At 39.1% G+C, this 15,756-nt stretch overlaps 1 protein-coding gene across 1 annotated transcript; it reads left to right on the top strand.

Moving 5' to 3' along the window:
* Positions 1–13,849: 13,849 nt before the first annotated feature.
* Positions 13,850–15,281, top strand: LOC110885218 (peroxidase N1). The gene is made up of 3 exons (XM_022132906.2): positions 13,850–14,350; positions 14,464–14,626; positions 14,722–15,281. The coding sequence occupies exons 1-3, from the start codon at positions 13,928–13,930 to the stop codon at positions 15,138–15,140; spliced, it is 1,005 nt and encodes a 334-aa protein (XP_021988598.1). The 5' UTR covers positions 13,850–13,927; the 3' UTR covers positions 15,141–15,281.
* Positions 15,282–15,756: the final 475 nt, after the last annotated feature.

Below are 15,756 nucleotides of genomic sequence, written 5' to 3'. Positions count from 1 at the left end.
GATATTTTATCACTTATTTGTTTGGACATGTGATTGTTTATCACTTATTGAGGTCGAATGCAGTATGTACACGTATGTATAGTATCATGGAAGATCTAGACTTGCGTCCCCGTTATTTTTTTTCGGTAAAAGATACAACCATGATACCCAGATGATAAGCAGCATAAAGACCGAATATCTCAGAACCTCAGCAATCTCTCAAACGAAATTTCGGTACTAAGACCATATGCCAATGAATGGTTCCCACCTGGTCTTCAGTCGATTTAAGATTTATATCACCCTGCACACTTTAAAATGATTGTGAGCCTACCGATACATCTTATATAGAGTTGGTTATCGTTTTTCATTTAAGGTTTAAAGAGGTTTGGATAGACCACTGATGTACTATCATTTTCGCTTTTGCTCGCCAGGAAACTCATTTTTGTTTTTCTATTGTTTTTGTGTTTATGAAATTTTTCGATGTTTTTGGATTTTCAGATTTTTGGATTTAACTCCCCCTAAAATCAATAAACTAAGACAAATTTAAAACACAAAGGTATTTACAAAAATGATTTTCCGATGTTGGTTTACTCTTGCTTGACCTTAATGCCGTTTACCAATAATAAAAAGTCAAATCTTGATTTGTCAAACGCTTTGGTAAATAGGTCGGCACGTTGGTCATCGGTGTGGACTTTAACAACATCGATTAGCCTTTTATCAAAGCAATCACGTATGAAGTGATATTTGATATCGATGTGTTTGGTCTTTGAGTGCTGCACAGGATTTCTAGTGATCTGTAATGCAGCAGAATTATCAACGTAAATAGGAGTAGTTAGGAATTCAAAACCATAGTCGCGTAATTGTTGTTGGATCCAAAGGACTTGGGAGCAACAACTTGAGGCAGCAATGTATTCAGCTTCACATGTAGACGTAGCGACACACGTTTGCTTCTTGCACTGCCATGTGACTAGGCGATTTCCTAAAAACTGACATCCAGCCGTTGTGGATTTTCCATCGATTTTGCATCCGCCAAAATCAGAATCACTGAAAGCGATCAAGTCAAAGTTATTATCCCTAGGGTACCATAGACCGGTGTCAGGACAACCCTTCAAATAACGAAAAATCCTTTTTACAGCTGCAAGATGTGAGGCCTTCGGGTTAACTTGATATCTGGCAAGCAGGCACGTTGGGTACATTATATCTGGCCTTGATGCTGTGAGGTACATAAGAGATCCGATCATTGCGCGGTAATTTGAGGGGTTAACAGCTTCACCCTTCAAGTCTGGAGTAATTCCGTGATTTTGTGGCAATGGGGTACCAATGGGCGTTGCATCAGACATCTGGAACCGGCTCAAGATGTCGCCAACATATTTAGTCTGATGAATGAATATCCCAGACTCCGTTTGTTGTACTTGTAGGCCCAAAAAGAAGGTCATTTCCCCCATAGCACTCATCTCGAATTTATCCTGCATAATGCGCTCGAAATTCCTACACAAGACATCATTAGTAGAACCAAAAATAATATCATCGATGTATACCTGTACCAGAAGAAGATCTCCATCTTGTTCTTTGATGAAAAGAGTACAGTCGATAAGACCCCTTCGAAAACCGTTCTCCAGCAAGTAATTAGATAAGGTTGCATACCAAGCTCGCGGTGCTTGATGAAGACCATAGAGAGCTTTGTAGAGCAACCAAACCCGATCGGGATGAATAGGATCTTCAAAACCTGGAGGCTGTTCGACGTACACTTCTTCTTCAACCACACCATGTAAGAATGCACTTTTGACGTCCATCTGGTAAACCTTGAATCCTTTGAATGAGGCATAAGCCAGAAAGATCCGAATTGCTTCCAGACGTGCAACAGGTGCATACACTTCGTTGTAGTCGATCCCTTCAATCTGACGAAAACCTTGAACGACTAAACGTGCTTTGTTCCGGATAACAACTCCGCGGTCATCCTTTTTGCATTTAAACACCCAACGGGTACCAATCTTCTTGTAACCAGTAGGTTTCTCTACGAGTTTCCAGACACCTAGCTTCTGGAATTGTTGCAGTTGTTCCTGCATTGCTTCCACCCAGGAATCATCTTTCAATGCCTCCTTCCAAGATCTAGGCTCTTCTTGGCTAACATAGCGGGCGAAAGACCAATCATTTTGTTGTCCCGATTCTCGTATCTCAGCATACAAGCCAGCATTTTCATTATTTCTGATTTGATTCCTTGTCCTTACACCACTGAGAACATCACCTATAATATTCTGCTGAGGATGAATGTTATGAATTCGGGTTTCAGGAACTAGAGGAATTTCAACATTGGTCCTCAAGTTATTGATATTTAAATTCCCGATATCATTCTGAAGCTGTTGAGTTGTAGAAGATGATGCATTTTCTTCTTGGACAATTGGCGCAGACACTGGATCCGTTGCTTCTGAAGTACCTTGAACCGGACGCAGTGCTTCACCATCATTTGCATCAACATACTCCTCATCTTCCGATGACAAATTGTAGTCAACAGCATCATTAAACACCTCATTTGAAACGAGATTGTTGACAGAAGAAGATGCTTGTGAGTCAACAATGATTGGGCGAACTAACTGAGAGCCAGTCGCATTCTCGCTTTCTGACAACATTTGAGCAATTGCATTGTCATCATCAAATGTCAGCAGATTGAATGAGTCGAAAAGACCATCATAATCGAACATCCATGGATCTCCAGAAGGCTTCGGTGGATTAGAATATCTTTAAACTTTTACTTCACCCCACTCTTCAATCTTCTTGGTAGTCAGGTTCCATACTCGCAGATTAGGAGTAGCATACCCAAGGAAGTAACCTTCGATAGCTTTGGCACCAAACTTCCCGTCAGGCTCAATCATGGTACATGGTGCACCAAAAGGTTCTAGATATTCCAAGTCAGGAGTCTTCTTGTGTAGGAGTTCGAAGCACGTTTTGCCATGTCTTTTCACTGTGAGAACCCTGTTTAACGTGTAGCAAGCCGAGGCAACAGCTTCAGTCCAGAATCGAACTGGAAGCTGAGACTCAACCAACATGGTTCTTGCAGTCTCAATTAAGGTTCTGTTCTTTCTTTCAGTGACTCCGTTTTGTTGTGGCGTGTACCGAGTGTTGTATTCATGAAGGATTCCTTTTGCAGTGCAAAATTCATCCATAACCCTGTTTTTGAACTCGGTTCCGTTGTCGCTTCGAATTCGCCTCACCTTTAGATTATAAAGATTTTCCAACAAGGTGATCAAATTCTTTAGAATTTCTGGAGTCTCGCTCTTGTGGACCATGAAAGCAACCCATGAAAATCTTGAATAGTCATCAGTGACTACCAAGCAGAAAACTTCCCCGTGCACACTCTTGTGTTTGATTGGGCCGAAAAGGTCCATATGCAGACGTTCGAGTGGCATGTTTACAGTGTTAACCTTCTTCAATGGATGTGATTTCTTGATCTGCTTCCCTTTCTGATACGGCACACAGACATCTTGAAGTTGAAAATTCTTCACATTTACACCTCTCACCAGATTGTTTTTGACAAGGTACTTCATTTTTCTGAGGTGAATATGACCCATCCGTCTGTGCCAAGAGATCGTCTCCTTTTCAGTGGCTTTTGAAATAAAGCAAGTAACTTGTTTGGACTTAGTTATTGCTTGGCTCATATCGAGGACATACAAATCATTAACTCTTGGTGCTGATAAGAGAATCCATTCTTCGGGAATCTTGAATCCTGGCTTCAGCACATAACAACCGGCATCATCAAAATGCACGGTGAACTTCTTGTCGCAGATTGTGATCCAACTGTTGCACATAATTGATTTTGTCGAAACTCACAACTCCATTTGAGATCATTCCCTCGCCGGTGATATACCCTCCTTTGTCTCCAGCAAACGCGACATATCCTCCTCTTATACTTCGCACATCGAAAAGAAGACGATAGTCACCCGTCATGTGCCTGGAAGCCCCACTATCAACAATCCAATGACTATTGATAGTTCCTCCTAGAGCCGCCTGCACATGCAACTAACTTATCAGTTTGAGAGGGGGACCCAAGCCTTTGTGGACTTGGGTCGTCCTTGATCATCAAGGAAAGTGATTTCAATCACTTGATGATTAGGAAAAAGAACCTGTGGTGCTCCCCCTGATTGAATTACCTGCTTTTGCTTCCAAGCTGTTTGTCTTGTACCAGTATTTAAATTTATTGTTTTAGCATTTACTGGTTTTACAGTTTCAGGTTTTGCTTGTACAGGTTTTTCTTCTTTGACCTCTGATTTTAAGGCCTTTTCAATTACCTTTTGATTCTTTTGCTTTAACTTCTTTTCCCTTTCTTTCAAGACACGTGGGTCTTGTTTCGGGGAAACTGATCGTTTTTGGTAATCGATTTCTTGGGGAGCACTCGTTTTTTACTTCAGCTTTTGCACGTGTGGGCAATATCTTACAATATGCCCAACTGTGCCACATTCAAAACATGTTCTCCGCTCTACAAACTTAGAAGAAACATGTTGATGACCAGACAGAGAACCAGACAATGAACCTTGTGATCTAGACGTGCTTGGACCTAAATCACATCCGTTGGTGTGTTGGGTGTAATTATTCTGATCATTTCGTTTTAAAATTCTAACTTGTTTTACAAAATCAACGTTAGATTTATCCTGAAATGTTTCAAGTTTGTCTGAACCCGTGGATCCAACAAAGTTCATTTTCGGTTCTCGTTTCTTAACAGGAGCTCTTTTGTTTTGCACCTTTTGTTGTTGAACCTTAGGTTGCTCAACCTTTGATTGTTGAATTTTAGGTTGTGCAGCCTTAGGTTGAGTAGCCTTAGACTGTTCAACTTTAGGTTGTTGAACCTTTGGTTGTTCAGTCTTAGGCTGCTGAACTTTAGGTGCTTGAACATTCTTGTTCTGAGCCTTCTTTCCCTGTACCTTACCCTTTCCGGAGTTGACTTGTTGTTTTCGCTCAATTGGTAGTTTTTGGTTTCCGTATTGTTTTCTAATTTGTTCACACGGAATTGGATCACATTGAGTGACGGTAACTTTGCCACTTTTGTTCCCCAAAAACTTATCAGTGCATCCTTCAAAAATTTGCTCAATTAAATCTTGATTTACATTTTTAATTGGAAAATCTTTGTTAGAGTAGATTTTGCTATCTCCTTTGAGCGTGTACAACAAATTATTCCCTTCAAGGCTAGATACAAGGGACTCCATTGCTTTTGACATTTCAGTCTTACTCGGTTTCACTGGTGGATCACACAGGATGTGATTCTCGATTGGAATATCTGTTGTAACCGAGTTAGACTGTTGTTTCACAATTTCTTCAGATTCATCGTCCGAAGAATCAGCATCCTCAACAATGGGAGGACTCTGTTCCTTAACATACGATGAATCTGTCACATTCTCAGATTCTGATTGACTCGAGGATGATGTACCAGTTGTGAACCCGAGGCCTGCTGCAAAGTCATCTAGACCGAGTGGCACAGTAGGTTCAAAACGGGGCATATCCTCGTCATCAGGCAATTTGGAGTAATTGTGATTCATTGGGGGAGGACATGAGTTGAATCCAATACATTTTGCATCCCCCTTTTTCTTTTGAACGTCAATGATGTGATCCAATACATAGCGGGAATTGGAATAGCTTTCCAGTTTCTGCTTAATTGTCTCTAGGGTTGTAAACGAACCGAACGTTCAGCGAACAGTTCGTGAACCGTTCGGCGGGAAGTTCGTTTATGTTCGTTCGTTTAATAAACGAACGAACATGAACAAGAAATTTCGTTCGATTAGTTAAATGAACGAACATGAACAGAGGTCTCGTTCGTTCGATTGTGTTCGTGAACGTTCGGTAAGGTGTTCATGAACATTCGTTGATTTGCGTTCGTTTATGTTCATATGTTTGTGTTTTAATTGAAGATCTTTGTACTTTCTTATATTTTATTTGTAGTTTTTATATTATTAAACTTTTATTTATTTTATTTCCCTAACAATTAAACTAGGAAACCCACTTTCACCTTGTTTATGCATCATTTCCCTTTCATTTCTCATTATTTACATCTACGAACAAGATCCACCTCCGTTCCACAATAAGAGATTCAAGTTCGAGTGCTACTCTCTGGGCCATCTATCTTTATCCTTCGTCGAGTTCGCCAAATTTATTTATGTTCGTTTGTGTTCGTGAACCGTTCGCGAACACGCTCATTTCCTTAGCGAACGAACGCGAACATAAAATCTCGTTCGGTAAGTGTTCATGAACCGTTCGTGAACACATTTATTTCCTTAATGAACGAACACGAACAAGGCCTTGTTCGTGTTCGTTCGGTTCGTTTACAGCCCTAATTGTCTCACATTCACATCGAGCTGTTGCTAACTCTACCATTTGCTTTTCAATTGTGTCAATAAGATTATTGTTAGCATGTTGTTTTTGCCAAACAACCTTTTGTAATTCTGAAACATCATGTCTTAATGACACAATTGTTGCTTTAAATTCCTTTTCATTTCTGGTTAAAAACAAGTTAGCTTCGGTTGCTTTAGAAAGATCTACAATCAATTCTTGATTGTGTTTGTGTGTGATTTCAAACTGACTTTCCTTTTCAGCATATTTTAAACACTTTGCACATTCAATAGGAACAGAAATAGAGTCAGAGTTAGTATCACATACCTGAGAAGTGTGACCTTCTACGTGAGCCATAAAGGCTGTATGAAAAGAAAAAGATCCATCTTCAGAGAAGAACTGAGCAAGCTTCTCGGAAGTTCCAGCAGATTTCTGGCAGAGAATAGATCTCCTCTTGCATAATGCTTCAGCTTCAGCCAAAAGCTCATCAACTTCCAAATCTAAAGCATCACTTGATAACTCACTAGCATCAAGTGATTCCCCATCCATGCTCCCACTATAACCCGAACTATCTTCATCTTCTGAAGATTCACCAGCAGACACGGGTTCTACTACCTTCTCCTTCTCAATCACTTTAGCATAACATGCTGTTCCACCATTTCCTCCTTCTCCAAGCTGAAGGTTCCAGTTGCAGATTTCATCAGCTTGAACAACCAATCCTCTGTGGGGATTAGTGTTTGTGGATCCAGATGCATTTCCTCCAACGGGAACTATTGATCTGACAGAATTGTTGTTCAATTGCTGTTGTGGCTGTCCTTGATTCCTGAAGGGATTCTGATTTCCTTGCTTAGGTGGCTTCTGACACTCCCGCTTGAAGTGACCCTTTTCACCACTATTGAAGCAAGTGACAGCATTCTTATCAAAACCATACTTGGTGTTGTTGTTGCTATCCAAGTTGGTTCTCCCCGTCCTTTCCATAAACTCCTTTGCTCTTCGAATTGCACTAGTAAGAGCCCATTTGATATCCATCATTTCAAACTCTTCTCTATCCACTTGCTGATAATCTTCATTGGTTAGATTGATATTCCCAATCTGACCTGCGATCAATCCACAATAAGCACTAACCAAGGTGTTCAACATCTCCATATGCTCCTTGGCTATTTCGACACTGACTTTGGAAAAGTTGGAAGTGTCTAATCTGACTGTGTTCGGATTGGAAGTGGCTTGAAAGTTTGAAGAGCTTCCATAAAACCCTTGTTGTTGCGGTTGTTGCTGCTGAGCTCTGCTTGGGTCTAAGAAAGGCGGTGGTGTGAATTGCTGAGCTGTCGGTTGCACATACTGTTGTTGAGAAGAAGAATCTGGTCTTGAATACATCTTCGTGTATGCTGAAGGATCAAACTGATTTGTTGTGGAAAGTCCGGTGTTTGAGATGAAAGTTGTTTGAAGCTTCGCGTGTTGAAAGGCTGGTGTTTCTCCACTGATACCTCCTGCAATCCCATAGTACATCTCTGGATTTTGAGGAGTTAGTGTTCTTTTTGCCTTAAGCTTTTCTTCTACATCCTTGTTCTCCAATTTTTGAATTAACTCATAAACGGTGATTGTGTCTAGAACACCATTTTGTTTGAGAATTTCAAGAAAACTGCTCCACTTTGCTGGTAAGCTATCAGCGAATCTCTGCACCATTTCTTGTGGAGTGGCAGTGACTCTAAAAGCAAACATCTCGCTCAACAAGTGATGGAACCTTGTAGATAACTCTGCCAAAGTCTCATTCTCCATACACGTGAATCCTTCAAACTCTTTCTTCAGTAATTCTTGCTTGATCTTTCTAGATTGAGCATTTCTTTCACATCGTAACGTGAGCATATCCCACAAGCTTTTAGTAGTCGTGCAGTAAACAAACTGGTGATAAATGTCTCTGTGAAGAGCTTGTGTGAGAATCATGAATGCTTTCTTTTCTAACTCAAATTTCTTCTTATCATCATCAGACATAGTGCTGTAAGTTTGTGGATTAGATCCTGCAACTTCCAAATCATTGTCAAATGCGGTGAAGAAGCACATCCATAGATCTTGACCTTGCCCCTAAACATAAGTTCTCAGCCTTTCTTTCCACCATCCCCAATCATTGATGTGATTTAGCTTTGGCGGTTTTGTGCTTGTACCAGTTTCACTGTCGTTCTGCATCATTGCTTGAATGCTGCTGCTTTGATTTGTGACCAATGCCCATTGATTTGCAGTTATCATTGCAGTTTGAGGTGGGGCAATAGCTCGCATCCATGCAGTTTTGTCGAAATCTGACGCAGATTGCGTAGCTGATGATTGTGGAGTCAAAGTTGTTTGAGTCCACGCGGTTGGATCCCACTGACCGTTTGTTCCCATTTTATAAAAATTAATATATTAAGTGAAAATTGATTTAAAATTTGAAAAACAAATTTTCCCTTTTTAAAAAAATTTAATTTTCCCAAACTATGTTAATATCTCGAATGAAAACAACCAGCCGAAGGATCCCTGATCGAAAGATCTGAAAAACACAAACTTGTTAAACTTAAACAGACTAGGATCAAAGGATCAATACTTGTTCGAAGGATCAACAGAGTTCGAAAGATCACTGTTGAATTTCGAACAATGATTTCGAAAGATTCTCCAATCGAAAGATCCTTATCTTTCAAATAAGAACTGTAGATAGAAAGATATATCCTTCGAAAAGATTCCTTGGATCGAAGGATAAGTCACAGACTTCGAAGGATGTTCGAAGGATGATTATCTATCGAACTTCCTTTGATCGAAAGATGATCTTTCGACTTCGAAGGATATCCTTCGATCTGTACTGACACAGTTAACAAAAAGTGACAGGTTGGTGAAAAGGTGATTGGTTGGTAGAAAGCTTTCGGCAGAAGGTATGTTCAAACCATGCCATTTACCAAACCAGATTTGACCCAATAAAATATTACTTAAAAAGGAAGGTTCTTATCCAGAAAACCGGTCACCGGAGTAAGCCGGAATTTGGCCGGAAATTACCAAACTTCTTAAAAACAAGTTTTTAAGTTACCCAACCCGTCCTTTAACACACCCGGTTAGTTTAGAACACGTTTTTACGTCTAGAAATGCGAGAAAAACACTAAAAACGGGTGCTAAACCATGTGAGTTTTTGTCCAAACACTCCAAAGTCTTGTATAAACTCGGTTTTTAACAAGGAAAAGAGCCACGGCTCTGATACCACTTGTAGGTCCCCCGGAGGTTGAGGTTAAACCTTATCCTTGTTATGTTTAACACACTAGCAAGTGCGGAATCCAAGCTAGAATGCAAACCGGTAGTTTATATGAGAACACAAGCTACAAAGAGAAAGGCAGACACACAAGATATCAAAGTTTTCTCTTGTATTTCAGTGGACACGGTTACAACCCTTGACCAAACTGAAAATACGCTCTCTACAAGACTAAGTTCACTCACACACTCTCTCCAACTTACACAATGAAGTGAACACATTACATGAGTATATATATACCCATCACAGCTCCCGTCTGGTCGAAGGATCAGATAGACTGATCGAAGGATCATCTATCGATCTGAAACCTATCGAAGGATCCACATATACCTCGAAGGATGATATCCTTCGAGGTCCATCAACATCCATCGAAGGTTTATCTTTCGAGCTCATCGAAGGATCTAAACTATCCTTCGATTACTCATCCTTCGACACAAACATGTTACAAACATGTTCTAACTGTTTGGCCAAGTCAAACCAGGAGGATGGTTGACTTGGTCAAACTTACATCAAACACACATATTAACAAACCTAAGACGTAACCCAGACTAACAAAAGACATCGTTTTGTATCATGACAAAATACAGACAAAGTACAGACACAAGTGCACCAACAACAATCTGAAGTCGAAACCACCCGAATGGTGTTGCACGTCTGAATTTCAAAAATGCCAGAATTTCAATATATTCTAATGAAATTTTTATTCCCCCTCATTTTTACAAATTCTAACATCTCTAAAATTTATCACTGAATTTCCCCCTCAAACTTGGCAAATTCAGTCCTCTCTATTCACAGGAAAACTCAAGTATGTGGAAAATATGTCATTTTGATCTAGAAAAGTGTGTTTTTATGAATGCAGATTTTTTCTTGTTGGCCCATTAATAGTCACTATACCATGATAAACAGTCTGTATAGGTATCAATGACTACCCCCACTATCTTCAAAATTGTGTGATCTTATCATCATATCTACTCTCTGAAGCCCCCAACGGTGTCCTTGAACAGCCTGTATTTGTCGTTAAAATCTCGAAAAAATTTTCAGTCACCAATTTTTTCCTAGACACTCGTCTCGTCACTACGATCAAAAAATTGCCTTTTTAGGCATTTTAGGTACATTCGTACGGATAAAAAATTTACATTCATGCGAATGTATCCTTTCGTGCGAATGAGCTGATTTTGGAATGAATAAGTACTTTCGTGCGGATATACTACATTCATGCGAATGAAGTACTTTTGTGCGGATGTAGTTCCTCCGTTCGAACAATGCCGATTCAGTTTTTCGATCCAAAATCTTTATTTCTTTGGATTTCATGATGATTCTTTCACAGACTAGGTCGAATTTCAATATTAATCAATCTTATGGTCTCAATTTTACTTTAATCCGTGAATTGACCATTTATTTGATGTTTTATGTCTAAAACCCCATAAAAGTCCATAGTTCATGAGCGTAGGTGATTTAATCAATTGTTACCAATTGTGAGGACCGGATTTGGCGGGTTTAGACGGAAGTTTGGATAGGATAAAGCTAATTCGGTAGAAGTCTCATAAGAATAGTCATAAGTAGATAGCTTCCGTTAATACTGTTAATACTGAAAGAGTATACATCGTTGACCGGCTGGAGAGAGCATCAGCAATCTCTCCAGCCAACCTCCAAAAACTTAACAACTAACGAACACACGACACTATATATATACATGAGGTTGAGACAGACGAGCACTTCTGTGCGGATGAGTTTGTCTGTGTGGATGGAATTACATCTGCACGAACGAGTTACATTCGCACGAATGTGTTACATCCGTACGAAGTTACATCCGTACGAACCTCTCTCGTCCTCTCCAAAGTCATGTGTTCGTATCTAAATTATTCAATGTTCAACACACGCTTTATCTATTGTATTCACAGATTGTCGGACATACATAATATGTACTAACACTAGTTATTTGTATGAGCAAGATTCAACACCGAGTTTGTCAAGCCCCAATCCATTTATTACGCACAAGAGTTTTAGGAATTTGCTCTCCTTTATTCAGATTGTTGGATCAAATTTGAATATCACTCATAACCACAATGATCAGGGGGGGTTGGATTGGTTATATAGTGGTAGAAATCATAATTGAAACACAATCCTAATTCTAGTTAAGCATAAACATCCTTTTCTATATCTAACTAAAAATAAGAAATCTGATAAGTATCACTAACACCGATAATTATCCTCAATTAAGATTACTTTTAGTATTAACATTAAGCACCCCTGTTCCTTTATAGACGTTCATGTTTGGCCCACAGTAGCTCAGTTCGAGTATTATGTGATACGGTTCAACAATCACCCCTTAATACCTGAACCGGGCTCGGGAAGCCTTCGACTCCAAGTAACTCTCTCATTTAAATAAACTTAATCCTCGGGAGTGCTTTAATTAGAATATCGGCCCTTTGCTCTTCTCCGCTTACATACTCGATCTCCACCAAATCATCTTCAACATATTCATGCAAGAAATGGTCGCGCGTATCAATATTTTTGCTCCGACCATGAAAAACTAGATTTTTCATATCAATGCTACGGTTGATTTATTATCCACCCGAATAACTATCTTTTGCATCTCCCCACCAACAACTTCACTTTCCGAAGCCAAATTGCTTGACAAGTTTTTGAAGTTGCATCATAAACTCTACTTCACAAGATGATAAAGCAGTCGTATTTTGTTTCTGATAACAACAAGAAGCATGTGTTTCAACAAAATAAAATACATGCCATGTAGTACTCCTTCCATCGTCCGCATTAGTATTATGGCTACTATCACTATAACCTATAATCTTGTGACATCCACCTCGTTCGTACCATAACTCATAACTCGTAGTACTGGCAATATATCGAAGAATTTGTTTAACTACAACTAAGTGAGATACCATAGGAGTTTGCATGTACTTTCTGGCAATCCCCACTTTGATAATTTGTTGGATCAACCGGCTTACCTTTCTTGTCTATTGTTAGTTTTAACCTTACATCTATAGGATACTTTGTTGGATTATACCGTAAGAAACTTATTTCCTTTAAAATTTTCTTCGGGTATCCCTCTTGTTTGATATAAGTTACTAGCGGTGTCTGGATATCATCCACATCCACGTGGTTTTCTTCAACCCCCGTGATATAAGTTCCTCTTCCAAGAACACATCTCTACGCTTTGTGGAAACCCAATTTTTAGTACAATGTAAATCAACCTGAAGGATTCGTGAAATAAGCTTTTCTATGGATTAAAGTCGACCCAGGCCAGGGACACCAGCCCTCAGTTCCAGGAGTTTTTTTTTTTAAATTAGGCGACTCACTGAACACATATATAAAAGTCTATATATACTCACACATATATAACACATATATATAGATACACACACAACACACACATATAAACACATATGTGAGTGTTTATATATAATAATTATTTTTTAATTAAAAAATGTGAAATACGAAAACGGGGACGACTTCCTGCAATTTGAGGAAAAATAGAGAAAACGGTATGACTCCCTCCACCTAGATATTATACTATACACCGGACCACGGAAACCAGGTTCTTCTATTTTCAAAACCCATAACATATCACTGGCTACATTTCAAAAGTATCAACGGATAGCGGAACAAGAAGAAAATTGAATATTCAACCTCAATTAATATCTGATGAAATGCTTTGCCTGCGAATTGATCCTTCTCTTGGACAATATCAACTTTAGCAAATTACACGCTTTATTTGCCTGTGAATTGATCCCTCTTTCTATATTTTTTTTTTACTGGATTTCACAGTAATATACAAAATGTTCTCAAATAAATTAATTAAAAGAGTTTTCCAACATCCTAACATTAACGTGGGCGGTTGTTCTTCAAGCAACCCTGCTTTGAATACAAACGGTTTTTTTTTACTTTATTATTTAGTGTTACCTAAACACTTTAAACATTAATCCTTTCCATTAATTGGTGTGTTCCTCTTTGACTTTGCTTGCTTTATATGATGAAAGTCAAACTTTTCTATTAATCAAATCACATTTGATGCTTTTAATTTAGATGATATACTTAGCTACTTGGCACTCCATACATGAAATGTGCAATTTTAAAAAATGGTTTTCATCATATAAAGATCCAGTATTACTTTATTGAATATTGAAACTGTCAAGTATTACTACTCGGTCTCCGTGAGTAAGATCCAGCTTGTTTTTTTTAATGTATGAAGTTTATCTTTCTCCTTGCTTCCTTGCACCTCCATATATGGTTGACTTTCAATCTCCCACAAAGACTATATATACCGACCCTCCATGCAATGTCTCAACATCAACATCTCATTTACGAAATACATTACTTAACCTCAAAGACAAATCCTTGTTATTGTTACTAATGGAGATTTCCTCCTTAAGCAAAACGGTTGCTTTGTTGGTTCTTCTGTTAGCCACTCTCACAACCTTGTCACTAGGTCAAGGCAACCGCGGTAGTGGCAGAGGCACCCGTCTTGGTTATTACAGGTCGTCCTGCCCTAGGGCCGAATCCATAGTTCAGTCTGCGGTTCGGTCTGCTGTCCAAGCCAACCCAACAATCGCACCTGGTTTACTAAGGATGTTCTTCCATGACTGCTTTGTCAATGGTTGTGATGCATCTATACTAATTGACGGACCCACAACTGAGAAGACAGCAGGCCCAAACTCTCTCTTGAGAGGCTTTGAAGTTATTGATGCTGCAAAGTCCCAGCTCGAAACAGCCTGCCCAGGAGTGGTCTCATGTGCGGATATCGTTGCTCTTGCTGCACGTGATTCTGTGGTCTTGGTAAGTAGATATTTCCTTAACAGTTAACCCTAGCTTCTCATGCTGTTTGTACATTAGAAAGTTATAGTTATATATGCTTATTGCTTAATCATTTTTTTGATATATTATTGCAGACCGGTGGACGTAGTTGGCAGGTACGATTAGGACGTAGAGATGGATTAGTTTCACAAGCATCGGATACCGCAAACTTGCCTGCCTTTAATGATCCTATTAGTGTCCAAATCCGAAAGTTTGCTGACAAAGGCCTCAACACCCAAGATCTTGTTACTCTTGTCGGTAAGTATAGCAAAAAAATGTTCAACAACTACTGCACATATAGAATGTTATGGCTACAAAAATAATTAAACATTGTGATTTATTTTTATTTAAAGGTGGACACACTATTGGAACAGCAGCATGTGCATTATTCAGCTACAGGTTATACAACTTCAACAATACCAATGGACCCGACCCAGATATAAACCCAGCATTCCTACCACAGCTCCGAGCACTTTGCCCCAATGGTGGCGATGCATTAAGACGTGTGGCGCTTGATAAAGGTAGCGATAATAGCTTCGGCAATTCATTCTATGAAAACTTGAGGAATGGAAGGGGAGTTATTGAATCCGATGCAAAGCTATGGAGTGACCGCAGGACTCAGAGGTTTGTACAAAGGTATTTAGGGGAAAGGGGGCAAACGGGATCGAGATTTAACGCAGAGTTTGGAAGAGCAATGGTGAAGATGGGTAATATTGAGGTGAAAACAGGGACACAAGGTGAAATCCGTAGAGTGTGTACTGCAACCAATTGATAAGATTTATAAGAATGTGAGTTTAACACAATCCAGAAGTTGTTAATAGAATGAACTTTCAAAACATTCATTGAAAATTGTATTGATTTGTTTTACTTGGAATAAGATCAAAGATTGAATTGTTTAATCAAGAATTTTTCTTTTCTACTTGTTAGATGAATTTCTCCTAGACGTGAAAGATGTTCTTAAATATATTTTAAAGTTGTACATACTACCATAAAGGCCTTCTTCCCTCTCTCCTCCACAGTCACATTTATCGCCTTTACCCAAATTGGACTCACCAATTTCTCTTGGTTCCACATCCAACAAATGGCCATAAAGGCTGACCGCAATGGAAACGGTTTCCTTTATTTCAAAAGGAAAAAAGAAAGGCAAATAGTTTGTGGACTGGACTTCAAATACACTAGATATGCCCCAATGAAACCCTTAGATTGCCGGTGAGGTAGGCAATAACGTTTTATGATATTTGTAGAGAATCATAAGGACTAAATTGTTGTGGGTTTTAAGGATTACATAATGCTAGGGTGACATGAGTGCAGTGGTGGATCTAGGGGTTTGAAGGGGTGCCCACAACTTTTTTTGGCAAAGTGTAATTTTTTTTTCATTTTATATATAT

This window comes from Helianthus annuus, chromosome 10 (assembly GCF_002127325.2).
Source record: "Helianthus annuus cultivar XRQ/B chromosome 10, HanXRQr2.0-SUNRISE, whole genome shotgun sequence".
NCBI classification, from domain to species: Eukaryota; Viridiplantae; Streptophyta; class Magnoliopsida; order Asterales; family Asteraceae; genus Helianthus; species Helianthus annuus.
The sequence above is the reverse complement of the archived record's forward strand: the minus strand, read 5'-3'. Positions and strand labels throughout refer to the sequence as shown.